At 26.9% G+C, this 24247-nt stretch overlaps 11 protein-coding genes across 11 annotated transcripts, besides 3 other annotated features; 4 read left to right on the forward strand and 7 right to left on the reverse strand.

Moving 5' to 3' along the window:
- Positions 1-180: 180 nt before the first annotated feature.
- Positions 181-624, reverse strand: TA02770 (uncharacterized protein; the record flags this gene model as incomplete). Its single annotated transcript, XM_949003.1, has 1 exon — positions 181-624. The coding sequence occupies one exon, from the start codon at positions 622-624 to the stop codon at positions 181-183; it is 444 nt and encodes a 147-aa protein (XP_954096.1).
- Positions 562-624: a sequence feature (Signal peptide predicted for TA02770 by SignalP 2.0 HMM (Signal peptide probability 0.640, signal anchor probability 0.007) with cleavage site probability 0.426 between residues 21 and 22).
- A 156-nt stretch (positions 625-780) lies between these two features.
- On the reverse strand, positions 781-3059 carry TA02775 (ribosomal protein L15, putative; the record flags this gene model as incomplete). Its single annotated transcript, XM_949004.1, has 5 exons — positions 781-939; positions 1341-1508; positions 1833-2040; positions 2149-2318; positions 2571-3059. 5 exons carry the CDS (start codon positions 3057-3059, stop codon positions 781-783), a joined length of 1194 nt encoding a protein of 397 aa, XP_954097.1.
- Positions 3060-3128: 69 nt separating this feature from the next.
- On the reverse strand, positions 3129-5596 carry TA02780 (uncharacterized protein; the record flags this gene model as incomplete). Its single annotated transcript, XM_949005.1, has 2 exons — positions 3129-5396; positions 5486-5596. The coding sequence occupies 2 exons, from the start codon at positions 5594-5596 to the stop codon at positions 3129-3131; spliced, it is 2379 nt and encodes a 792-aa protein (XP_954098.1).
- A 1396-nt stretch (positions 5597-6992) lies between these two features.
- Positions 6993-7037: a sequence feature (Signal peptide predicted for TA02785 by SignalP 2.0 HMM (Signal peptide probability 0.897, signal anchor probability 0.000) with cleavage site probability 0.658 between residues 15 and 16).
- TA02785 (uncharacterized protein) lies at positions 6993-8032 on the forward strand (the record flags this gene model as incomplete). Its single annotated transcript, XM_949006.1, has 9 exons — positions 6993-7039; positions 7071-7087; positions 7117-7249; positions 7365-7459; positions 7535-7626; positions 7701-7736; positions 7770-7782; positions 7812-7897; positions 7985-8032. The coding sequence occupies 9 exons, from the start codon at positions 6993-6995 to the stop codon at positions 8030-8032; spliced, it is 567 nt and encodes a 188-aa protein (XP_954099.1).
- A 104-nt stretch (positions 8033-8136) lies between these two features.
- On the reverse strand, positions 8137-8821 carry TA02790 (cytochrome C oxidase subunit II (COX2); the record flags this gene model as incomplete). Its single annotated transcript, XM_949007.1, has 2 exons — positions 8137-8321; positions 8527-8821. 2 exons carry the CDS (start codon positions 8819-8821, stop codon positions 8137-8139), a joined length of 480 nt encoding a protein of 159 aa, XP_954100.1.
- Positions 8822-9857: 1036 nt separating this feature from the next.
- TA02795 (50 ribosomal protein L17, putative) lies at positions 9858-11185 on the reverse strand (the record flags this gene model as incomplete). The annotated part of the gene is made up of 3 exons (XM_949008.1): positions 9858-10126; positions 10466-10572; positions 11085-11185. 3 exons carry the CDS (start codon positions 11183-11185, stop codon positions 9858-9860), a joined length of 477 nt encoding a protein of 158 aa, XP_954101.1.
- Positions 11186-11367: 182 nt separating this feature from the next.
- Positions 11368-14876, forward strand: TA02800 (GTPase, putative; the record flags this gene model as incomplete). The annotated part of the gene is made up of 8 exons (XM_949009.1): positions 11368-12537; positions 12648-12800; positions 12994-13071; positions 13103-13577; positions 13708-13783; positions 13869-14593; positions 14715-14735; positions 14845-14876. 8 exons carry the CDS (start codon positions 11368-11370, stop codon positions 14874-14876), a joined length of 2730 nt encoding a protein of 909 aa, XP_954102.1.
- A 168-nt stretch (positions 14877-15044) lies between these two features.
- TA02805 (uncharacterized protein) lies at positions 15045-16984 on the reverse strand (the record flags this gene model as incomplete). Its single annotated transcript, XM_949010.1, has 2 exons — positions 15045-16306; positions 16615-16984. The coding sequence occupies 2 exons, from the start codon at positions 16982-16984 to the stop codon at positions 15045-15047; spliced, it is 1632 nt and encodes a 543-aa protein (XP_954103.1).
- Positions 15063-15122: a sequence feature (1 probable transmembrane helix predicted for TA02805 by TMHMM2.0 at aa 519-538).
- A 1897-nt stretch (positions 16985-18881) lies between the features above and the next one.
- TA02810 (protein kinase, putative) lies at positions 18882-21306 on the forward strand (the record flags this gene model as incomplete). Its single annotated transcript, XM_949011.1, has 2 exons — positions 18882-19428; positions 19724-21306. The coding sequence occupies 2 exons, from the start codon at positions 18882-18884 to the stop codon at positions 21304-21306; spliced, it is 2130 nt and encodes a 709-aa protein (XP_954104.1).
- A 188-nt stretch (positions 21307-21494) lies between these two features.
- On the forward strand, positions 21495-22796 carry TA02815 (succinyl-coA ligase, subunit, putative; the record flags this gene model as incomplete). The annotated part of the gene is made up of 1 exon (XM_949012.1): positions 21495-22796. The coding sequence occupies one exon, from the start codon at positions 21495-21497 to the stop codon at positions 22794-22796; it is 1302 nt and encodes a 433-aa protein (XP_954105.1).
- Positions 22797-22886: 90 nt separating this feature from the next.
- TA02820 (uncharacterized protein) lies at positions 22887-23998 on the reverse strand (the record flags this gene model as incomplete). Its single annotated transcript, XM_949013.1, has 6 exons — positions 22887-23055; positions 23144-23214; positions 23278-23412; positions 23486-23566; positions 23596-23757; positions 23852-23998. 6 exons carry the CDS (start codon positions 23996-23998, stop codon positions 22887-22889), a joined length of 765 nt encoding a protein of 254 aa, XP_954106.1.
- Positions 23999-24247: the final 249 nt, after the last annotated feature.

The following is a 24247-nucleotide window of genomic DNA, read 5'->3' on the forward strand; positions in this document are numbered from 1 at the left end:
TGATTTGGAGTTGGAATATGTTTATTATATTGTTCTTGTATTAATTTGTAACGATAATTTTTTATTATTTCATCAGATTCTTCATTTGTTACATCTATAATCAATATTTATACTAATTTAAAGTAATTAAGGAGTTAAGGAGTTAAGGGGTATTAGGAGTAGTTTAAGGGATTGAAGTGATTAGGTGCAGCAAAATGGGTGGAATTTTTCTTCGGTAACGGTCTCCGTAAGGGTGTCTAGTACAGTAGTATTAACCTCAGTAATATTACTAGTATTACTAGTAGTAGTGAAGGACTGGGATTCGAACCTAGTACCTATGGGTCTAGTAAGTACTTTAGGTGCAGCAATTTGGATAGTAGAATTTTCCTCCGTAACGGTGCTTGGACTAGTACTTACACTAGTAATAGGTAGATTAGCTCCCTTTCCAGAAGCAGCAATTTTGGTAGTAGAATTTTCCTCCGTTAAGGTGCTTGGTCCAGTGGTACCAATATCCCTAGTACTACCAATATCCTTAGTACTAGGTACAACTGTACTGTTAGTAGTACTATTAGTGGCCGTTTGAGCAAGCACCGTAACGGGATTCGAACCTAGTACCAATAGGTACCTTGACTCCTTTAGGTGCATCAAGATCTTAGAAGCGAGGAAAAATTTTTCATCTCAATCTTTCAAATTGCTGCACCTAGACTACCTACTACTCTACAACTCTATCCCTTAACTACCTATTGACTAGACTACTGTACTTAACTACCTATTGAATAGACTACTGTACTTAACTACTAATTAATTAATTGTATATTGAATACTTTGATATAATTCTTTGAATTGTTGTAATAATTTATTTTCTTCTTGAATTAACCAAAATGGTTTAATATAAATAACATTACATCCCATCAAACGGAATTTCTCCAATTCATATACTCTCTTTATATCTGGTCTACTCTATACAATAATATTAATACTCCTTAAGTAGCTAATAGGGCTTAAATAGGCTTAAATAGGCTTAAGTAGCTAATATAGTTAAGTAGCTAATTACCCCAGTACCTAGAATACTATAGTAGATTATATACCTAATTAGCTAGTACTCTTAATAGGCCTTAAATAGCGTTAAGTAGCTAATATAGTTAAGTAACTCTTAATAGGCCTTAAGTACCTAAGTACTACTATACCTAGTACCCTTATATACCTAATATAGCTACTAGTACTCCTAATAGGTCTTAACTACCTAGACTAGTCTATGACTCCATAACTACTTAACTAACTAGAATACTCCATAACTACTCTAAGAATCCTATAGACTAATTAGACTAGTGTAAAGTATGTGTTGCATAGTTAGTTGATACAGATTTGGGTAAGATTTCATATTTATATGGTTTGATATGTGCTCTTAATGAGATTTTATCATAATGTATTATTGTGATATTACCACCTACTGCTTTAATTACATCAATACTTGATTGATCACAACTTGCAACACTTATATCAATTTTATATGGAAACGGATATCCATTCTAATACACCGTTACGGAGCTTGGTCAAACGGTAACTAACTACTCCCCCGGAGGGACTAACTACGTAAAGTATATAACTAACTACTATAGAACTAAGTACCTAAGTAACCCCGGGAAAGGGAGATAAATATACACTTTTGGTACTCCGGGAAAGGGAGCTAATTTTACAGCTATGAAGTGTAATAGGGAAAGGGAGCTAACTACAGGTATGGAGTGTACTATAACTAAGTACTATATATAACTAGGATAACTAAGGGTATAAATAGGTAAATAACTAATGAGACCCCTTTCAGGGGTTAAGAAGCCCCTTCGGGGATAAGGAACCCCTTTCAGAGGTTGGTGGCCGGCCGTGTGACCAAGCACCGTAACGGGGTAACGTACCACATTAAATAAATGAACACCATTTTTAATTTTAATACATTTAGAATCATATAAATGTCGTTGTGTTATAGGAAAACGTATATCTAATCGTCCTTTTTCAATAAAATAACGTAATTTACATAAATTCAATACATCATATTTTTTATCATTTCTAAACAAAAATTTTTAATTTTAATAATTAATTAAAATAATTTAATTTTAATTTTTTAATTTTAATTAATATTTTTAATTTTTTTATTAATTTTATTTAATTTTATACTGTTGTAAAATGGATTGTTTAAATTTGGGTAAACGTTTATATAATGGTGTTTGACCACCTTCAAATGTACGATTATATGGTTTATTACCACGTTTTTTTAAATGTTTATGACGGATTCCTTTACTATTACATTTCTTACCAATTCCTCTTTTTTTCTTCTTTAATAATCCCTAAAACAATAATTAACCACAATAAACTAATAATTAACTAATAATTAGACAAAATTAGGAAAAAATAATTGCAAAAATTAGGATTTTGGAAATAAAGTCAAAAATTGATCGGGTTAGGAGAAATAAATTTTCTTCGCTAATCAGATCTTGCTGCACCTAAACTACGTCTAACTACCTACTGGCTAGACTACTCCTAAATAGCCCTTAACTACCTTAGACTACTTAACTACTTAATTATAGTATGTTTGATACGTGTATTCTTAGATTTCTGGGTTCAATTGGGAAAATAGGTAATTTAGTAAATGCAAATCTACGATTAAAAGGATGTGGTATAAATTTTTCTTTATTTTGTTCATTATAATGTATTCCTCTTAATATTTCATTATATTTTATTATATCTTTTCTAATTTTTTCCGTTACGGTGTGAGGTCCAACGGTACCAATTCCCTCAGTACTAATTTCCTTAATAGTAGTTCCCTTAATAGTAGTAATAGTATTTTCCTCCGTAACGGTGCTTGGTCCTAAGGTAACCTTTCCAATAGTACTACTATCCTTAGTAACAGCACGGTTAGGAGGAGGAATACTGTTTGGTGGACCAGTCACCGTAATGGAAGACACCGTATTGGAGTTAATATAATTGGAAATAAATTGTAATTGTGAATTAATATTAAATTTATTTATAAAATTACAATGTGTAAAATTATTTCCAAATATAAATTTTATTTTATTATATTTCAACATTAAAATTATACTAACAATAAATTTATATACAAATATATTATATATTATGTATTTTGTGTTAGTATATTATTATATATAATGTTCATGTTGATATGATGTTGGGATACCATATGAACCTTTTAATATAATAGTTTTATTATTAAAATTAGGATTTAAACCACTAAAATTTCTTTTATTATTATTTAATATTTTTTCATATAAATTTTCAAATCTTTCTTTTATATCCATTTTTATATTATTTGTTAATTCCTCCGTTACGGTGTAAGGTCCACGGCCAACAGTACCACGGCCATCCCCAAAAGTAGTTTCCTCATCAACTCCCTCTCCCTCAATATCCTTAATACCACTATCATTAGTATTAGAATTGGATTCTATAGTATTATCAAGTTTAGTGGCAGCAAATTGTTTAATTAAATTTTCTTCCGTTACGGGGTCAGTACCACGGCAAACCCCGAAAAGGTCTTCCTTAGTATTAGATCCAGTATTAAATCCCTCACTACCCTTAATATCCTTAGTATTAGAATTAGTACCTGACTCCCTAGTTTTAGTTACAGCAGCAACTTTATTAGTATTTTTCTCAGTAGTACACTCCATGGCTGTAAAATTAGCTCCCTTTCCCATAGTACACTTTGTGGCTGTAAAATTAGCTCCCTTTCCCGTAGTACACTCCATAGCTGTAAAATTAGCTCCCTTTCCCAGGGTATTGGTAGTTGAAGTACCTACTTTAGGAGCAGCAATTTGGATAGTAGAATTTTCCTCCATAACGGTGCTTGCTCCAATAGGATCCTTAGTAGTATTCTTAGTATCCTCAATACCAGTACTCCTATTATCAGGTCCATTACTTTCTGTTGGACCTGACACCGTAACGGAGGAAATAATATTAAAATCAAAAATATATGGTGTCCATTTAATAATATTAAATCCAATTAATAATTCATATGGTAATATCAAATTAAATAATTTATTATTATTAAATAAATTATTATTATTTTTATTAAAATTAATTATATTTAAATTATTTGTTAATAATATAAAAAAATTAATATTTTGGAAATTAAATAATTTATTTTCTGTTAAATTATTTATAGAAATTTGTACAAATTTACAATTATTTGTTTCAAGAATTTTTTGTAATAAATTTCTTAAATTATTATTTTTATATGGTTTTATTGTTATTATACCAAATATTTTATTTTCTTTTATTTTTTCCAATAATACAAATCTTTTCATTCTTAATTTCTCACATTCCATATACATATTTTTTATTACAATATCTTGTGTAATTTGTGATTTTTCAGTAGATATTTCAGTAATTTGAGTAATTTCAGTATTTTGAGTAGATTTTTGAGAATTTTCAGTAATTTCCCTCAAATCTTCAGAAATTTTATTTTTTTCTAAATTTTCAGTAAATTCAGTACATTTTTGGGTAATTTTATTTTTTTGAGTAAATTCAGTAGATTTTTGAGTAGATTCAGTAAATTTTCCAAAATCTTCAGAAATTTTGTTTTTTTCAGTAATTTCCCTCAAATCTTCAGAAATTTTATTTTTTTCTAAATTTTCAGTAATTTCAGTAGATTTTTGAGATTTTTCAGTAATTGTTGGACAATTATCAGAAAAATTATTTTTTTCAGTAATTTTACTCAAATCTTCAGAAATTTTATCTTTTTCTAAATTTTCAATAATTTTATTATTATTTTCTAAAATTTCAGTAAATTCAGTAGATTTTTGGGTAATTTTATTTTTTTCAGTAATTTCCCCTAAATTCTCAGAATTTTCAGAAATTTTGTTAATTTGATTAATTTTATTATTTTTTTCTAAAATTTCTTTATTTTCAATAATTTGATCAATTTTATCAATTTTATGTGAATTGAATGTAATTTCATAAATATTATTCCAATATTCTAATGATAATGTATTTATTATATTATTATTATTTATATTTGTATATATTAATATTGTATTTTTATTTTCTATTATATTTTTTTCTATTATATTTATTTTTATTTTTCCATAATTTATTTCTAAATTTTCCAAATTTTCTGTAATTTCCTCTAAATTTTCAGTAAATTTATTATTTTCTGAAATTTTATTATTTTTTTCATTTTTAATAAATTGATATAAATTTTTATTATTAAGTTTAATATTATCAGAATTAAGTTTAATATTATCAGAATTAAATTTATTAAATGAATTAAATTTATTATTATTAATATGTGAAATAAATTTGATATTATTATTTAAAAAAATTAATGAAATATTTTCAAGTAAATAATGTAATGAATTTTCATATAAAAATATAACCGTATCAAATTTTACATTTTTTATTAATTCATTAATCTACAAAAAAATTAATTAAAATTAAAAAAATTAAATTTAATTAATTTTAAAAAATAATTTTTAAAAATATTATTTTAAAATTTGTTTACCTTTGAATTTAATAAATTAAAATCGATTATATATTTATAATGTAGATAAAATATAAAAGTATCCAATTCAATATAATCATCACCAATATATACTATACAATCTAAAATCATTCATTATTCCAAAATAAATAAAAATTAATTGTAAAAATTGAATAAAAAAAATAAATGTTCAAAATTGATCGGGTTAGAGGAAATAAATTTTCCTCTCTAGATCAATTTTTGCTGCACCTAAACTAGCTAATATACCTATTAGAGTACCTAATCTAGTATACTATACTAATTGGAGTATATAGTATATAGTTAATATACTAACTATAGTTAACTAAATATAACTAAAATTATTGAAAATAATTCCAAAAAATAGGATTTTGGAAATAAAGTCAAAAGTTGATCGGGTTAGAGGAAATAAATTTTCCTCTCTAGAGCAATTTTTGATGCACCTAAACTAACTAACTCATACTAGTATTGAGGATAATACTACTATTACTAATAAAGTACTCAACTATCTATAGAGTACTTAACTGCCTTAAATATCTCTAACTACTGTAGTAGAGTTAATTACTCCACTACTCTACTAATTAACTACTCTTAAATAAATAAACTCTAAATTAACCAATTAAGGAAAAAATAATTCTAAAAAATGACTAAAAAAAATAAAGTCCAAAATTGATCGGGTTAGAGGAAATAAATTTTCCTCGGTCCCTCAATTTCTGCTGCACCTAGACTACCTAATCTAGTACCTACTAGACTACCTAATCTAGTACTAATTTAGTATAATAATTTTTAATTATACTAATTATAGTATAATAATTTTTAATTATACTAATTATAGTATAATAACTAAAGTTAACTATAATTAACTTAAATTAAGTAAAATTAATTCCAAATTAACTTTAAAAATGTAAATTAAACAAAAATAACTAAAAATAATTCATTAATTAGCTATTTAAAAAATAAATGTTCAAAATTGATCGGGTTAGAGGAAATAAATTTTCCTCTCTCCTCTCAATCTTGCTGCTACCTAATCTACCTATTCCTTAACTACCTATTTACTACCTACCCAACTAGTCTCTACCTAACTAACCACTTAACTACCATAACTACCTTACTACCTATTTACTACCTAACTACTTAATCTACTACTTTATGTTATTACCTGTAATAAAACGTTTAGATGATATAATATCAATAGAATAATTATTATCACCTAGTATAAAAAATTGTTTATTAGTATTTATAAATCTTTCTTGTAATATATTACATACTTTTATTGATTCATTTATATTATTTGATTGTATTAATATTATTTTAAAATCTTTTTCAATTATTAATTTTATTAATTCTTCTAAATTTTCAAATTCCTCAGAATCTTCAGAATCCATCGTCAACAAAATAAAATATAAAACAACACCACATCACAAAATTAAAATTAACAATTCTCAAAATAAAATAATAATTTTAATTTTTAAAATTTTTAAAAATTCTATTAATAAAATTTAAAATTTGTATGAAAATAATATTAATATTATTAATAATAAATTTTGTAATAAATTTGTAAGTTTTAATATTATTTAATAATTTATAGTGAAATATGTCCAGAAGGTAATAAAATAATATATTACATTTGTTAGGTTGGAATTTAAGTTATATTACAGATATATGTATTGCTCCATTATCATATCATGGACCTTGTTCTACACATATTATTACTATAAATAATACATTTGATAAAATTTTTTTACAAAATTTTTGTCATATAAATTGGTATCTCCAAAAATTAAATTAAAATTAAATTAATTAATCAGTTAGTTGGTTAATAAGTTAAGTTAATTGGTTAGTTAAGTTGGTCAGTTAGGTTAGTTAGGTTAATTAGTTATAGGAATAAAAAAATAATATGTGAAAAAGATATGAATAAATGTCCAAAAAATTGGATTAAAATTAATAATTTATGTTATCCAACATCAACATATAAAGGTAAACAAAACAAAATTACTAATAAATTAATAAATTGGATAAAATTTAATTAAATTGTATTAAATTATTTTTTAGGTAATTGTAATTATGGAATTGTATTGGAGAATATGGAATCAACACAAAAATTATTTTGGTCAATTAAATGTAATACACAATTCAATTGTAAAGTTATATCTTACACAAATTAATTAATTAAATTAAATTAAATTAATTATCAAATTTAAAAATTATTTTTTTTTAGATGTGTAAAAAAAATTATGAAATTACATGTCCAAATGTAAAATTTTTATTAATAAAATTTATTTTTTAGGATTGGAAATTAAGTAATTTATATTTTGAATAAATTTATTAGTTGATAAAAATTGTATAGCATCAAATAATTATACTGGACCATGTCATACTATTGCTAATTTATCTTTTTTTAATAAATCTATGAAAGTTTCTAATAAAATAAAATTAAAATAAAATAAAAATAAAAATAAAATTAATTTAAATTGAGTTAATTGGATTTTAAATTTTTTTTAGGAACAATTTGAAATAATTTGTAATGTTGAATTTCCATGTAAAAATTAATTTAATTTAATATAATAAAAACATTAATTTATTATTAAAAATATATAATAAAAATAATATATTAAAAAATTAATAATTTTATTTTTTTTATTAATTGTTATTATTTATTCTTGATAATATTTTTTAGCATGTTGTGCATATTTTTCAGGTGAAACAGCTTCAATAACTATAGGCATAAATCCATGAAGTGTACCACACATTTCACTACATTGTCCATAAAATACACCTTCTCTTAATATAAATGTATTAATACGTGTTAAACGTCCTGGTACAGCATCTATTTTAATACCTAAAAAAAAATTAATACAGGATGAATTAAGGTGTACAGGATGAAGTTTTAATAGCTAATTAAGGTCTATAGGATCAATTAATAGCTAATTAAGGTCTTAGGATCAAGTAATAGCTAATTAAGGTCTTAGGATCAAGTAATAGCTAATTAAGGTCTATAGGATCAAGTAATAGCTAAATAAGGTCTACAGTATCTATTTTAATACCTAAAGAAGGTATTGACCAAGAATGTAAAACATCAGTAGCAGTTACTAGAAAACGTATATGTGTTCTTGTAGGTAATGTTAGACGTTTATCAACTTCTAATTGTCTTAACATTCCAGGTTTCAAATCTTCATCTGTTATTAAATTCGATTGAAATGAATAATATTTCGGTATAAGTTCCGGATTCTTTAAATATTTTTCTGGTATCGGATAATGTAATTTTGATTTCTCCAATTCATCCATTAAACTTTCTGTATATACATTACCCAAAATATTATTAATTAATTTATAAAACATTGAAAATAAAAATAAAAATAAAATTAATTAAAATAAATTTATTAACCCAATAAATATAAAAATTGTAATAACAAATAAATTAAAAAATTATTATTAAAATTTTTTCTTTAAATTCTGTATTTAAGTTTATGGATTAAATTTAAGTGTTTTTTTAATGTAATATGATTTGGTTTATAAATTGTATTAATTGGTTCAATAACTTTATTATTTTCAATTTTACTTGATATTATTTCTAATCTTTTACGTATATTTTCATCTTTTAAACTTTTTATATCAATTGTTTCAATATTTCCATCTTCATACCACTAAATAAATAAATTAGATTAATTATTAGTTAAATTAAATTAAATTAAATTAAATTAAGTTAAATTAAGTTAAATTAGTTAAATTAGTTATTGAAATTACAGGTTTTGTATTAATTTGTATATTATTTATTAAATTTCCATTTTTATCAATTAATCCCATTTTCTTACCAAACTAAATTATCAATAGTATAGTATAGTTAATAGAATAGTATAGTCAATAGTATAGTAGTAAGTATAGTAGTGAGTATAGTTAATAGTATAGTAGTGAGTATAGAATAGTTAATAGTATAGTATAGTTAATAGAGTATTAAATAAGTTAATAGTATAGTAGAATACGTTATAATATTTTCTATAATATTTTCGTGTAGTTTTCATTAAATTGAGAATATAATTTAATTTTTCTATACCAACTGGTCTTGCTGGATATATTTCATCATCTCTAATGAAATTAATTAGAATAAAATAAAATAATTAAATTAATGAGAGATGAGAGTTTTGGAGGAGGAAAAAAATTTTTTTCAGGACCTAAAGGTCCTTTACTAACTTAAGATATGTATAACTCCGTTACGGAGCTTGGTCAAGCGGTAACTAAAGTACTACCACTAAGGGGTATATACCTGACTATAGAACTAAAGAGTACTGTAAAAATATATACCTGACTATAGAACTAAAGAGTACTGTAAAGGTATATACCTGACTATAGAACTAAAGAGTACTGTAAAGGTATATAACTAAATAACTAGTATTGGTATAATTAGGGAGCCCCTTCGGGGTATGGTGGTATTGGGAGCTGTTGGAGCAAGCACCGTAACGGACCTATTAATAAGTTCTAAATAAGCTAATGGTGCAGAATCACGTAATCTGAATTTAAATTGATTAATAATACGAGTAAAAAAATAATTTCGATCTTTATAAAGTGGAACATATTTCTCATATAATAAACTTCTGCATTCTGATGTTCTTATTATACTCTCAACTAATATATCCGATTCCATCTTATCTATAACATATATACTCTTAAATAGACTAAATAACCCCTTAACTAAGCCTTAACTATGTAATTAGGTCTTAAGTACCTAGAATAGCCTTAACTATCTATAAGGCTTATATACCTAAATAGGCTTAAGTATTTACTATGCCTATAGTACCTAATTGGCCTTAAATACCTAATAGCCCTTAATTACTCTTAACTACCTAGAATATACTGGTACTACTAATAGGCCTTAATAGGCCTTAACTACCTAAGTATTCCTGATAGATCTGGTACCAGAGTACCTAATAGGCCTAATGACCATTAACTAGACTACTGTAGATAGAGTAATTAATGATGGAAAATAACCTTGTTTAGCATGGAAAATAATTTCTTCAATATATTGTTGTAATTCTTTAGCTCTTGGTAATGTTAATTCAATTCTACCATTTCTTATAAGTTTATCCACATTATTTCTATAATATTAATTATTTTAATTACGTTACGGTGCTACATTACGGTGCTTGGTCAAGCGGTAACTAATCCCCGTAAGGGACTAAGTATCACCCGTAAGGGGTATAACTAACCACTCCCCCTGGAAGGAGAGCTAAATAACACTTTTACTACTCCCTGAAGGGGTAATATATAACTCCCCAGGAGGGGCTAACTACCTAAAGTATATAACTATCTCCTTTAACTAACTCCACTAATACCTAACTAATCTACTTAACTACTTAAGGTAACCCCGGGAAAGGGAGCTAATTTTACAGCTATGGAGTGTACTCCTGGAAAGGGAGCTAATTCTACAGCTATGGAGTGTACTACTATTAATCCTCTAACTAACCCCTAAAGGTATAACTAAGGACCTCCCCCGTAGGATACACCCAGGAGGGACTAACTACACCCTAGAGGACTATAACTAACTACTCCTAATAACTAATTTATCATCTTATTAATGAACTTAGTGTAAAAATGAATAATTTGTTACCTAATCCAATCATAAGATTTATTTGGTTGTCCTCTAAATTTACGAAAAATTCTTGTCCTTAAACCCAAATTTATAAATTTACAAGTACTATTATAACCCATTCATTCAACACATAATAATTAATTTAATATAAATTTATGATTTAATAGAATCTGTGGTGACGTTATAAATATAAAATTATTTAATTTTTAATGTAAAATTATTTATAAATTCAAATTTATTAATGTAAAATAATTAATTTAAATTATTAAATGATATAAAATTGGATGAATTAGTGGATAAAATGGGAGGTGGTAAATCACAGAAAGGTGGTAAACATGGTATAATAGGACGTACATTAGCACATGATATATTATATAGACAACAATCAAAATTAAATAATATAATAAAGTATAAAGAAAATTCAGTATATGAAAGAAATGATATAGATGAATATATAATTGGGAAATTAAATAATTTAGAAAATTATATAACAGATAGAAAAATATTAAGAGAAGTAAAGAATACAAGTATAACAACAGAATTATATAATAGTATATTTAATGAAGATAATAAATTTCCATTAATACCAATACCACGTCGAATATATAATTTTACAACAAATGAAAAAATAATAATAACAAAATTAAATAAAGAACAAGAGAAATTAAAAAATCAAAATAAAAAATATATAAAAAGAAAAAATAAAAAAATTGTTGATCAATATATGCATGGTCAATTTGTTAAATCATTTCAATATATTACACATAAATCTAAATCAAATATATTAAATTCTAAATATAATCAATCTACTATAAATACTAAGCAATCTACCTTAAATACTAGGGATCCAGTGGATAATGAGGATAATACCCAAATTACCCTAAATACTAGGGATACTAGGGATTTAGAGGATAATTTAGATGAAATTGATACTTTTAGTGATTCTACAAATAGTATTAATTCATCAGATTCTCCGGATCCCTTGGATCCTATGGAATCTGTAGGTCCTATGGAACCCTCTGAACCTTCTCAACCCTTAGAACCTCCGGAACTCCCAGAACCCTCTGAATCTCCAGAACCCACCGATACTAAAGATGAATATTATTATATAAAAAAATATAATGAATATATAATGAATGAGAGTAAGAAGATAAGAATAGAAGAATTGAGTGTGGAGGAATGGGATCGTATAGAGATGTGTAATTTTTATAAATGGCGTAGTATATTAAGTGAAGTAGAATTGAGAGAAAAGAGTATAATGACACCATATGAGAAGAATTTAGATTTCTGGCGTCAACTTTGGCGTGTAATTGAACGTAGTCATCTCATTCTAATTATACTTGATTCTAGAGATCCTTTATTCTTTAGAGTTAAAGATTTAGAATTATATATTAAACAAATTAATAAATCTAAACAAGTTCGTTACGGTGCTTGCTCCAGCAGCTCCAATAACCAGAAACCCCCGAAGGGGGTTCCCTAGTCCCCGAAGGGGCTTCTTAACCTCTAAAGGGGTTCCCTTAGTTATATACCTATAGTACTTAGTTATATACTTAATACTCCAATATTAGTTATATACCTAAGTATAGTTATACCCTTAGATATAGCCTTAGATTTCCTTTTTTAGCCCCTCCGGGGGTACCTTTAATTATATATCCTCTAGTACCCTTAGCTATATCGTTCCTCAGTTATATACCTTTAGTAGTTTTTTATTTCTCCCCTTACGGGGAATCCTTAGTCCCTAGGGGAATATACAGTAGTTAGTTATCCACTATTAGGATTAGTTAGGTATTAGGGTAGTTATTTAGGTAGATAGTCATTAGTTATTTATCTCCCTTTCCAGGGGTCCTTTAGTACTCTACTGGATTAGTTAGTTATATAGACCCCCTCCGGGGGTACCGTTTGACCAAGCACCGTAACGCTGTTATAGTTTCTATTGGTATTGAATAAAGCAGATTTTTTAACAGAAGATTTAAGAACAAAATGGGCTGAATATTTTACATCACAAGTAATAAAATAATTAATTAAATTTTTTTTAGGGAATTGATTATATATTTTTTTCAACAATATATAATTCATATACTAATAATAGTACTGACAGTAGTGATAGTAGTAAATCGGTGGATTCTGTGGGCCCAGTGGGCCCAGTAGACCCGGTAGACTCGTATAAGAATAAATTGGATAATAGAATATATAATGTAGAATTATTATTACAAAAAATAAAACAATATAAAAATAATTTTCATAATTCTTATAAAGAGATGGATGAGATGGATAGAGATATGGATCAGATCGATGTGACGGATGAGATAGGAGATATAAACAATAGTGTTAATATGTTGGAAGAGAAATATGTAGTTGGATTTGTTGGATATCCAAATGTTGGTAAAAGTTCATTAATAAATTGTTTAATGGAAAGTACAAGAACATTAGTAGGTATACAACCTGGTAAAACTAAACATATACAAACATTAATACTTAAAAATACAAATATTATATTATGTGATTGTCCAGGTTAAAAATTATTCATATACAATTCTAATTCATACAAAATTACTATTTTCTTAGTATTTTCTCACTATTTTCTACATATTTTACAATTTTCTTAGTATTTTCTTCACTTTTAGAATTAATTTTGGTTTAGGATTAATATTTCCAAAATTAGTATCAACAAAATATCATTTATTAATTAATAATATTATTTCTACATCACATTTCAAGTAATAACATAAATTATATACTAAAATTTAATTATATAGAAAAATGTATATAGTTAATTTAATTGTGGTTAAAAAATTATTGTAGAGGTGATATGACAATAGCAGTACAATTAATATGTAATTTAATACCATTACAAATTTGTAAAAGATATGATATTGATATTAATCAATGTCTAATAACTATTAAATTACCAAAAACTAATAACAGTAGTACCACAGGAAAGGGAGCTAATTCTATGGGTACAGAGTGTACTACAGGAAAGGGAGCTAATTCTATGGGTATGAAGTGTACTACTGAGGGAAGTGGTACTAAGGATAGTAGTACTAAGGATACTGAGGGAGTTATTACTGAGGGAACTGGTGCCGTTGGACCAAGCACCGTTACGGAGGAAGAAAAAAGAATATTATATAGTATAAAAGTATTAGAAGAAATATGTAAAAATAGAAATTATATATCAGGAGGTAAAGGAGGACAATTAGATTATACAAGAGCATGTAAACTTATTATTAATGATTACACACAAGGTTTATTATTATATTGTAAATATCCTCCAAACAATACTAATAGTAGTACTGTTAGTAATAATACTGTTAATAGTAGTAATAGTAGTAATACCAGTAGTTCCCTTTCACTTGGTAATACTGTTAATAGTAGTACGGGTACGGTTAGTGGTGAGATGGATGGTATGATTGATGAATTGGATATGAAATTGAAAATTGGTAAAACAATATTAGAATTAAAACAAGATGAAGATAATGTTAATAAATGGTTAAAACAACAAATTCATAAGGTATTCCATTACGGTGCTTGTACATCCCCTACGGGGGTACTAGTTACCTACAGTTATCTGCTATAGTTAGTTATATCTAGGGTTACCCCTTGAGCAAGCTCCGTAACTGAGTTATATACCTCTAGTACTTAGCTACTTAGTCCCCAAAGGGGCTTTCTATAGTTATACCTAGTTATATACCTTTAGTTATATAGTAATTAGTTATACCCTTAAGAGGATTCCTCAGTTATCTACTGTACTTAGTTATATACCCTTACGGTACTGTTTGAGCAAGCACCGTAACGAAATTCCCTAATACTTAATTATAGGATGATAAAGTAAAAGTAACAAAAAGGAAAATGAGATTTCTAATTAAAGGAAAAAGAAAAAATCAACCCACATAATTTAATAAATATAATAATATATAATAAAAATGAAATAATATTTTATTAAATATATCCATTTATATTTATATTTATTGATTTATTGATTTAAAAAATTTTGGTCATTAATGGGATTGATATTATTATTAATATTATTACTACACCAATTGAACCATATAACCATAATTTCTTCTTATCCATAGTTACAGGATTCTCATTACTAATACTACCAATTGTAGTACCATTATGATTACTATTATTAGTGTTAAGATTAGTATTGTGATTACTATTGAATGAAGGTATATTAGTTATTGGTTGTATAGGTTTTGGTATATGTAAATTCACATTATTTATTGTACTAACTGAATTCATTCCATTAACTGAGTTGAAAGGATTCATACCAGTAACCGGATTCATTCCATTAACTGGATTGACCCTATTCATACTAGTAACCTGATTCATTCCATTTACAGGATTATTATGTGTTAGAAAATTGGAAAGATGTGAAATATTGAATGATTGTTGATTGAAATTTTGTCGTTTAGTACAATGAATTTGTACACAAGAATTGAATGAAAGTTCATAAACACCTTTAACATTAGTATTGACACGGATAGCTTTTTTAAGGAAATCTGAATTTAAAACTGTATGATGTATTTTAAAATTCTGATTCCCAACAAATATCATAGCACCAGAAGTCATATCACCATTCCAAGAAAGTGGTTGTCTACAGCTTTTTAATCTAATATCATCCACTACAAAATGGATATGAACTTCAGGTTTCGCCATAATTACCTGTGCTTTCTGATATAAAAACTTAAATGTATCTGATAACTTATGTTTAACTGCCTTTCCAGTATTCAATGAATATTTTAAACCCTTTTTCGTCATATGTGAAAAGAAATTATCTTCATTACCAACTTCTTCATCATCATAATATTCTTCATTTTTACCTAATTGTAATAATATAAGATTCTCAGTTACGGGGTCATCCGTAACGGTGCTTGGTCCAACGGTACCAGAATCCTCAGCCTCAGCCCCTAAAGGGGTTTCCTTAGTATCCTTACTATCCTTACTATCCTTACTATTAGTACTAGTATTGGTATTATTACTATCTGCTTGACCAAGCACCGTAACGGAAGAATTAAGTTGTAATGTTGATAAATTAGATTGATCATCATAATCCATAATAAGTGGACTTTTATAATATTGAAACATTAAACGTATAGAAAGTTCTAAATTACCTTCAGTATCAATTTGACATTGCCGTTTATTCTCTAATAACCATTTATCATCATGATGATCAACATATTTAAATGTCTGCGATATTATTATTTTATCCACTAAACTTATACCATAATCTTCCCAATCTAATAAATATATACACATATATGCACATAGTTATAGACAGTTAAGTAGAGTGGTCTAAGAGGTAGTTAGGGGTATTAAGTAGTTAAGGGGTAATCTAGGTTCTTAAGGGCTATTTAAGGGTATTAGCTACTTAAGGGTATTTTAGGCCTATTAGGTAATTAGGTATATAATCTACTATGGTATTCTAGGTATTTAAGGGCTATTTAGGAGTAGTCTAGTCAGTAGGTAGTTAAGGAGTAGTTAAGTTCTACAGTTAAGTTCTATAGTTAAATTCTATAGTACTGTTTTCTATAGTTAAGTTGTATACTTGTGGATAATTGTAGAAAAGAATCTTCATCTTCATCATAATCATAAGTATCTTTAGTATTGGTTTTATTTTGTTTTGGTTGTTGATCATGAACACGATCATGTTTTGAAAGTGTCATATGACCTTCAGTAACATTAATCCAATCAGAATTTGTAATTCCAAGATAACAAATATCAGTACCAAATGATGAAGGACATTCTTGACAAGTATAATAATTACCACACTCCGGATTTACAACATTGTAAATCGTATTTGATTTGTAACCACATTTAGCTGATTGACATATCACATTAAAATCTTGTCCTTGTACTGATCTACTCGGTGCTATTATCGAATATTCTTTTTGTTTCAATTTAAAATCTATACACATTATTAATATAAGTATATAAGTAGTTAAGAGGTATACATAATACAGTAGTTAAGGGTGTTAGTAGGTATATAAGAAGTAGTAGTATATTCTAGGTAATTAAGGGCTATTAGCTACTTAAGGGTATTTAAGGCCTATTAGGAGTACTAGTATATTCTAGGTAATTAAGGGCTATTAAGGCCTATTAGGAGTACTAGTATATTCTAGGTAGAGGTATTAGGTATATTAGGGCTATTAGGCTAATTAGGTAGTTAAGGGCTAATTAGGTATATAAGGCTTTTTAAGCCTATCTAAGGCTTTTTAGCTAGTTAAGGCTTTTTAAGAATAGAAACCTCGAAAGATTCTTCTACAATTGATAAATGTGTAAGGAAGAATTAATAGAAATGTAAAATATTTAAAAGCCATAACATAAATTTTTTACAACAAATTTATAACTCAAACATTTAATTATTGTTAAATTAATGATAAATTCTGTTAAATTAGTGGTAAATTCATTTAAATTAATGATAAATTCAGTAAAGATTAGATAAATATATTATAAATTTAATTATATTAAGAAAATTTCAAAGGTTAAAAGAATAGAAAAGAGATTGCGATAGGAAAGAATAAGAAATTAGAAGATTAGACAAATATTTGGGAAAATTCGGGAGAAATGACAAGTACGAATCCAAGGAATTGAAAGTGCATAAAGGTGCCGATAAAAGATGTTGAAAATAATAAATAGAAGATGAGATTTAAATAGTTTAGAAATTAATAACATGATTTAAGATTAGGAAATTTTAAAATTTTTACTAAAATACAAATTTCTTAAAATAAAAAAATTAAATGTAACATTAGACAAATAATAAAATAAATAAAATCATAAAATGATTAAAATAATTTTTATATGATTTTAAAAATTGTTTTATGATTTTTTAAAATTATATTGACAAATTTAGAAACTAAATTAGTCCCAATTTATTGGATAAAATATTAAAAATTAAACTAACTGAAATACTAAAATTAAATAATATTTACAAAATATAAACTAAATATATATTAAAAATAGTAAAATAAAAATAATTTATTAATTGTATGAGGTTGGGATTCAAGATTTATTGTATTCCCATAATGTGTAATTTTTGAGTATATAATTTGTTGGTGTAATTGGAAATGAGTTGATTTAATATATTGAAGCCCTTTTAGGCCTTAAAATGGCTTTTGTAGCCATTAAATGACCTGTTATATTTCCTAAAATCGGCTGATTCCGGTAAGTGTTGCATCAGCCTTAAAATTTCAGAGATGTACTTTAAATGAAATAATAAATTTTGTGCATGTTTGTTTCTGGAAATTTTAACATTTTTCCAGTAGAATCTTAGAGTTTGAGTTGCACCTTTCCGCCTTCGCCTTCACCACTCTGGCATGTGAGTAAATATTCGTCTCAGAATCCTTGTTTTTAAGGTTTAAAATGACGTTTTTGTCGTCGAAAATTTACTTTTACCTCTGACTTTTCTACTTTACTGACTGGAGCTTCACTTTTGTAATGGAAGGTCCAGATTCCCATTAATCTCAGACTTTTTCAAAACCTATTCAAAATAACTCTCTACAGCTCAAATTCTGAGCCAAATTGTTATTTTTTATCTTGCTGTTCTTTTTGGTATTTTTATTTTTCATACATTTCTCATCTCATCTCTACACATTAACTATAGAATTCTACACATACATCGAGTGTTCTACACATTCATACAGAATTCTATAGAAATTTTAGAAAATTATAACAATATTTTCAAATAATTATCTTAAATAAGGTTAAATTAATATATTAAAGTTAATTTAATATTAATTTTAAGTCTAATTTGAGATTAATTGAAGATTAATTTAAAATAAGATTGATTGAAATATTGTATAATTGTTTATAAATATGGAGGTGAGTGAACATATAGATGATCATATATTATCTCGTTATAAGATAATTCAAAAAATTGGAAAGGGTGCGTATGGTATAGTTTGGAAGGCAGTGAAACGAGATACGAATGAAGTGGTGGCGTTGAAGAAGATTTTTGACGCGTTTAGGAACTCAACAGATGCTCAGAGAACTTATAGAGAAATAATGTTCTTACAAAAGCTTAAAAAATGTCCAAACATTGTGAAATTGAGGGATGTGTACCCTGCAGATAATAACAGAGACGTTTATCTCGTTTTCGAGTATGTTGAAACTGATTTACACGCCGTAATCCGCTCAAACATTCTTGAGGAAGTACATAAACGTTATATTCTTTACCAATTATTAAAGGCTATTCACTTTATTCATACTGGTGACTTACTTCACAGGGATCTTAAACCCAGTAATGTACTATTGAATAACAAGTGTAATATTAAATTGGCTGATTTCGGTCTTGCTAGATCTGTAGCACCAAATAATAATTCACTTGATAAATGTTTATCAAAAGATAATCATACTGGAACAGGTATTCCGTTACGGTGACTGGTACACCAGACAGTAGTCCACCAGTACCTCCCCTAAAAGGGGTTCCCTAGTTATATAGCTATTAGGCCCCAAGGGCCTTCTACAGTTATATATCCTTAGTAGTTATATACCTCTTGGTAGTAGTTAGGTATTAGGGGAGTACCTTACTGTGGAGGTCCTTTATGTAGTTCCTTAGTTATTTAGTACTTAGTTATCTTATTTCGCTTGACCAAGCACCGTAACGTAGCACCTTAACGTAGCAGCTTAACGCTGTAACTGAATTAATAATATTATAGGAATTGTAATGACGGATTATGTAGCAACACGTTGGTATAGAGCACCAGAGATATTAGTAGGTAGTACGAAATATACTAAAGGAGTAGATATGTGGGCAATAGGTTGTATATTTGCAGAAATGTTAATTGGTAAACCAATGTTTCCAGGTTCATCAACAATAAACCAATTAGCAAAAGTAATTACATTTACGGGTATGCCATCAGAAGAAGATATGGAATCATTGTCAAGTCCATTCACTAAAGTTATGATCTCATCACTCAATACAATACGTCGTAAAAATATTAAGGAATATTTCCCAAACACTTCTGAAGAATGTTTGGATTTATTAAGTAAATTATTACAGTTTAATCCAACCAAGAGAATTAATACTGTAGAAGCACTTTCTCATCCATATTTGAGTAATTTCCATAAAAACACACCATTACCAAGATTATCCAGAGCTATTAGTATACCCGTCTGTGATAATGTCAAATATGATCTCATCAATTATCGTCATTTAATATATAAATTCATTCAATCCAATTCCAATATTAATAATTCTCTCGATAATACTATTAATACCGTTAATAATGTGAATTCTGGGAATACTGTTGGTACGGTGAGTATGGTGAGTAATTCGGTGAATACTGGTAATACTGGTAATACAGTGAATTTGGTGGATAAAAGTGTTGATAGTATTAAGAATATAAATTATTCAATTACTAATGTTAAGAATATGAATAATAGTAATGGTATAGAAAATAATTTTAGTCAATGTAATTTGGATGTGAATTCAGTTCAAAATAATCAAAATATGAATTTAGATAGTGGAAATAGTAATTTATGGATAAAAAATAATTCAGATATAAACTTAAATTTATCCAACACGAACAATACGAGTAATATGAGTAATGTGAGTAATAATGTGAGTAATTCGGTGAATACGGTGAATATGGTGAATAATTCCACCAATAATACCAATAATTCCAATAGTATGAATAATATGATAGAAGAGAGTATGAGATATTATAGTATAAATAGTAATGAAGAATATGAAATGTATGAAAAGGGTAAATTATCAGTAGAATATTTAAAGGCAAAGAATCTTGGAAGTATACTTAAACCAATACAATATCAAAATATAAAACCACAATTTAATACTAAAGGACAATTCAATAATAAATTTATTAATACGAAACTGCAATTTAATAATAATAAATTTATCAATAATAATAAATTTCCAAATAAATTACAATTCAATAACAATAATAAAGGGCAAGTCAATACTAATAATAAAGGACAAATTACTAATAACAAGGGACAAGTTACGAATAATAAATATAAAGGACAAAATTTTCCTGATAAAAGATTTAATACTTTTCAACATTTCAATACATATAATACAAATCAATTCAATACCAATACTATAAATCATAATATACACAATACATTTACTAATAATCCAATAAATAATATGAATAATATGAATAATGGAATGATTGGTATGATTGGTATGAATAAAGAATTTGGAGTTGGGAATATATTTCCATTATGTAAATTTGTACCAAAGAAACAAGAAAGATTTGATTCTATAAATCAATAGTATTGGTATAATCAATACCAAAAAAAGCCTATGGCTTATCGCATTAACTTAATTTTCTATTAATATATTAATCTAATCTATTAAAATATTAATTTATTTTTCTATTAAAATGTGTTAATTTATTTAAAATATTAATATATTTTAATAGAATACACATGGGGATGTAATAGATTAATTTATATTTAAAAATGATTATTGGAACATTTAAAACAATAACAAATGTATATATTAAATCTTTTAATATAAATTCCAATTTCAAGTCTAGAGAATTGGTAAAATTCACTAGAAGATGGCTCAATGTGAGTGAATATATTGGAATGACAGTTTTGAAGAGAAATGGAGTGAGAGTGCCGGAATTCCGCTCAGCAACAACACCAGAAGAAGCTTTTGAAGCTAGTAAGTCGATCCAACAAGTTACAGGAAAACCTGAATTGGTGATAAAAGCGCTAGTTTTAACAGGTGGTAGAGGTAAGGGAGTGTTTAGTAATACAGGTTTCAAAGGAGTTGAAGTGGTTAATTCACCAGAGTCAGCGTCAGAATGTGCTAAAGGAATGCTCGGAAATTATTTAACAACTAAGCAGACGGTGGGTAAGGGATTATTGTGTTCCCAAGTGCTCTTGGCCCAGAAGTTAAGCTTGAAAAATGAACGATATTTAAGCTTTACACTTGATAGAGGATCTGGTGGGATAGTTGCAATTGCCACAAAACATGGCGGTGGCAATGTGGAGGAAATTGCTCATGAGTATCCAGACTCAGTGTTAACACTGTCAGTATCACCTCTGACAGGACTAACAGATGAAAACACGGAACAATTAGTTAAACAATTGTCATTCACCGAAAATGTTAGAGACCAAGTAGTAGCAGCTGTGAAACAAATATATAATACGTTTGTACAGTTTGATGGTACATTGTTGGAAGTGAACCCGTTGGTTGAGACGGATAGCGGTGAAATATTGGCGTGTGATTCCAAGTTAATTGTAGATGATAATGCCAAGTATAGGCAGAAGGAGTTATTTGACATGACACCCGTGACTAGGACTAGGGAAGAAGAAGAAGCAGATCGTGCAGGCCTAAACTATATATCACTGGATGGTAACGTTGCCTGTATTGTAAATGGAGCTGGATTGGCAATGGCTACGATGGACCTAATTCAACATCATGGAGGCAGAGCTGCAAACTTTCTGGATGTCGGTGGTAATTCAACATCTGAAACCCTTTCCAAGGCGCTTGAAATTGTTAATTCCGACACCAGAGCCAAGGTTCTATTGGTGAATATCGTGGGTGGAATTGTACGCTGTGACAAATTCGCCGAGTCATTTGTCGAGGCTAGTAAGACCTTAAGTAGACAATTACCTGTGGTAATACGACTACAAGGTACAAGGGCTGAGGCTGCCAAGAAGTTATTAAATGAATCAAATATTCCACATTTATTCTGTACTGATTTTGATTCCGTTTGTAAATCAGCCGTTGAAATTGCCAATACCAATTAATCTCCCAAAACTTTAAATTTTTTTCCACAAATTTTCCTACTTATTTATGTACACAAATACAATAATTTTAATTGGAATATAATTATAAAATTAATTATTAGTGAGTTTGGGTAGGAAAGACATCATATGATCGATGGTTTGAAGTATGAAATTATCAGATTGTTTTCTTGAAGCGCTAGTAGATTCAAGTGCCGTTTTCAAGTTATTCAATTCCACTGTAATATACTTTAAAAACATTTCATTCTCATTTTCACATACTCTACATCATTTTATACAGAATACAACTATTAGTATGGGTAGTTAGTGTGATAACTATTGGTATAATTAGTGTGATAATTAGTGATTACTGTTTGAATTGATTAATATTTTGTTTAATTTCCTTAATACATTCGTTATTCCATATATTATTATCATTAATCTACAAAGTTAATAATTCTATATAAGTATATAGAATCCCATGGGAAAAATATATATAATATACTTTGATGCGATTAGAATTTTGTAAGTAACAAATACGATCTAAAATATCAGTATCCTTATCAACTTTCAATATAATATCATTCTTAACAGCAGTACCAAGTTCATTTATATCACTTTCTACCATTTCCAAATAATTCTACACAAACCATTAGTTTAAATATAACTAATCTTATGAATAAATAACAATATAAAATCGGTTAATGAGATACTGAACGATTAATTTTATTATCAAGTTCATTGACAGAATTTTCTAGTGCAATACATTTGTCAATTAAATTATCCAATTTCTCCTAAAGAATATTAATATTGTACAAGATACTGCCAAGGTTCGGACTTTTAGATTTAATTTAGTTTGAACACTTGTTAACATTCTGTTCGCAGCATCTTCAGTTATTTTCTGAAGTGTTTCCTTAGACTGTAAACGTTCCTGAGATTCTCGTAATAATTGATCATTCAAATTACATATCATCTCATTTATATTCTATACAGATAAATGTTTGTAGAATATGTAAATATTAGTAAGAAATGTGATTGTGTAAATATTTGTAAAAAATGTGAATATTTGTAAAAAATACGTTAAATTTGTCTTGATTATCTTTTTGTTTGATTTTAGAGTTGATTGCAGAGCTTTCAAAGGTTGCAAGTTTCTCTCGAATAGAGTCAAGTGAAGGCTTCTCCTCAAGAGTAGTTGAGGTAGACATACGCTCAAGGCATTCAGCCATTTTAACTAGAAATCTATTATTTATATAATAAATGTTTAAAATTTTCTTTATAGATAAACCCAAGTTAATGTGTCAAAGTGTGTAAAATATTATAATTTATAATTTAACAAAATTAATAAATTTGTAATTAATTATAAAAATTAAACATATAATTTAATTTTAAAAATATAAAATATTTTAATAATAAATAATTGAATTGGGTAAGTAGAGAATATATCACTAATATGATTATAAATTAATTAATTAAGT

The sequence above is a fragment of the Theileria annulata genome, chromosome 1, assembly GCF_000003225.4.
Source record: "Theileria annulata chromosome 1, complete sequence, *** SEQUENCING IN PROGRESS ***".
In the NCBI taxonomy this organism is placed as follows: domain Eukaryota; phylum Apicomplexa; class Aconoidasida; order Piroplasmida; family Theileriidae; genus Theileria; species Theileria annulata.